This window comes from Nestor notabilis, unplaced genomic scaffold (genome assembly GCF_000696875.1).
Source record: "Nestor notabilis isolate BGI_N333 unplaced genomic scaffold, ASM69687v1 scaffold8669, whole genome shotgun sequence".
NCBI lineage: Eukaryota > Metazoa > Chordata > Aves > Psittaciformes > Psittacidae > Nestor > Nestor notabilis.
This window is the reverse complement of record NW_009943203.1, coordinates 3,500-6,265: the sequence shown is the minus strand read 5'-3', so window position 1 is coordinate 6,265 and position 2,766 is coordinate 3,500. Positions and strand designations below refer to the sequence as shown.

The following is a 2,766-nucleotide window of genomic DNA, read 5'->3' as shown; positions in this document are numbered from 1 at the left end:
ACTCCATAGTCGCGATACAGCCCCAGCCAGCGGCTGCGAGGCAGCCAACGCCTCGGCCAGGATGTGTGCAAGACTTGGCTTTGAAGCGGATCCAGAGCGGTGAGGAGGATGTTGATCTCTGGAGCAGTCGCAAGAGTTCAAGCTCTCTTATTGAGCAGGGGAGGAACGGGAGTACCTGCTCCGGCAGAGCTGGCCCCTTGCTAGCAGGCAGCGAGGGGCTGCTCTCCTGAAGGTTTTGCCCGTTTAACATGAGGTGGCGTGGCAGCACGGTGTCCGCAGTCTGGATGCTTGCCACTTCACTGGGATGCCTCAGAAAGCAGAGAGGGAAGGGATGTACACAGATTTGCCAGGACTATCTGGCTATCTCCCTTCTGATCCCTGATCCACAGCTGGGATGTGCTCCAAGAAGCTGAGACAGCACTGAGCAACTGCTGTACTGAAATCAGGGCTTCAGAGGATTTGATTTCTCCCCTCGAGGTGATTCATCACAAACCTGCTGGTTTTCAAATGGGAGTTGCACTCCCATCACAGAGAAGACCAGCCTAAGATTGACTAGGGTCCACATGCAACCCAGACCTGCTGCGGTAACCAGCACACGTGCACAGCTACGCAGGGTTTGGAGATCACACAGTTGGAGCCCAAGACCTGCTGAGATGTTTGCAGGGGTATAGGGAGGAAGAATTAGTTTCATTAACATGCACAATTCAGAGCACTACAGAGGTGTGAGAGGAGAAAATAAAGTGCTTCACACCACTAGTGCTTTGCAGACAACAAAGCCATAAAAAAACCCACCTGGTTATCAGACATATATTATATATCAGATAATATATTGGCATATAACAATAGTGCCAAAAGGTTGCAGAATGACATGGTTAACCTCCAGCCCCTAAACCTTGGCTTGTAAATAACAAACACAGATTTGCCTCATCTCCTCATTGTCCTGCAGCCAGGAGGAAGCTGGAGCTGCAGCACTGGGACACCAACAATGCAGACTACCTGCTGCCAGGGGAGAAGAGCTGGAGGGCAACTTCTCCACCTGGGCAGCAAACACAAGCACAGCAGGACGAGATCAGCTGGAGATGGGACTTCATGGGTGGCAACACCATGACTCGGTGGAAACTCCCTTTATTGCAAGGTGAGCAAGCACCTCCCTTGCTTATACGCAAAACATCCTGGAGGTGTGATGCACACATGGCAATATTTATTGTTTAAAAACCCCCATATGGTCAAGTGCCAGCAGCTGACTCTTCTTGCAAGCACATCATTCTGTGCAGAGGGACATGACAGCTTGGAGAATAAATACCTGGGCCTGGACACTGCAGAGGCGGCTGCTGAGATCCTGTCTGCCTGAGGGTGAACTAGTGCAGCGATTTTCCAGCAAAGATCACAGCCCAGGTCCAGTGCAGATCTGCCTCATCAGTGTAGTCTTATCCACTTTCCATCTCCATGCATTACAGCTACACCCATCCCCATGCAGGATCCAGCACTGGGGGATGTTGCACACACACCCCCCAACCCCAGCCCAACTTCCTTGCTCCTCTGATCATGCCACCAGTGACAGCATCTCATCTTCACACACCACTGAACCACAGGCTGGCTATGAAGGGCAGGGACACAGAGTCTGAACTGGAACAGACTCTGATGCTCAGATTAAAAACACATTTAGAAGATGGTCTCATCAGGACTTCCCGTCTCTCCTTAACCTTGATCCCCAGATGCTCAAGCTAATAATGCTTCAGATGCTCTACGGTGGGAAACTCTGAATTGCTCATTAGGCAGCCAAACCACATCAGAGCTATTCCGGGGAGAAAGCACTGGGAATCTTTACAGGAACCTTTGGACTCCGAGTCACAGTATTAGCATTGATTTTAAATGAAATAATGGTCCCCACTGAGCATTAAAAGCATTCTTTATAGAAAGCCAGCAAGGTAGAAAAGAGCCATTGTACCCAGAGCTCTGGCATGCCTCCAGGCCCCTTTGCTCTCAAGTGAATGGCAGAGCTGCTAATAAAGGCAATCTTCACCTCCTCAGCACTCGACACTAGCCCCGTGTTTGCTGTAGGCTCAGTGAGACACCATGTACTGTCTAATGAACATGGGAAATTAGCCATGCCTCTCTCATCCTGCTTCAAGATGCTATTAAAGAGCTTTCAAGGGTTGAACCAAGCTTTCACCTAAGAGGAGGAGAGCTGCCGGCTGTGTACAGCTGCACGCACCGAGTGCTGGGTGCTGGTCCCTTACCTTCCTTGTCACCAACAGCGGGGCTCCTGCTCTTTCCCCTGGGACTGCTGCTTGGCTGCTGCTGCTCCTTCTCAGCCTGCTGCTGCTGGGACTGGGAGAGCTTGCCTGGGGGTATGTCTTCACGGGCAGATTCGTGGGCTTTTGTGATCTGCTGCTGGTAGAGGGCCAAGGCATGGGGAGGCACCTGAGGCTTCACACTTCCACTCTGCAGTATCCCCTCCGAGAAACCCTCGGAAATCTGCAAAGCAATACGAATTGGTGACACTTGGCATGTGCTGCTGATATCCGTAACAGTCTTGGAGACATCAAGGTGTTACGAGAAGCACCTGCCCCACACTACCACTGCAAGTCTTACCAGCTCAAACAGGGCTCCAAAGCTCACCAGCCATCACAAAGAGTATCAGTCCTGTGCTGGTGGTGCTACAGGAGAGCCTCACACTTACCATGTTTCAAACCTCTAATCTATAGTTAAGTGCTTGTAGCTTTTGCCAGATGCTACATTACAGCAGCCACATCTTAAAGCTGT

General features: G+C 51.0%; 1 protein-coding gene across 1 annotated transcript in view; it reads right to left on the bottom strand.

Annotated features, from left to right (window-relative positions):
• Positions 1-2,766, bottom strand: part of NCOR2 (nuclear receptor corepressor 2) — a gene marked incomplete at both ends in the record, with an annotated part of 30,657 nt that overhangs the window by 27,103 nt on the left and 788 nt on the right. The window contains one exon of the mRNA XM_010021802.1: positions 2,241-2,478. Within this exon, the coding sequence (XP_010020104.1) occupies positions 2,241-2,478 (238 nt within the window). The remainder of the gene's footprint in view (positions 1-2,240; positions 2,479-2,766) is intronic.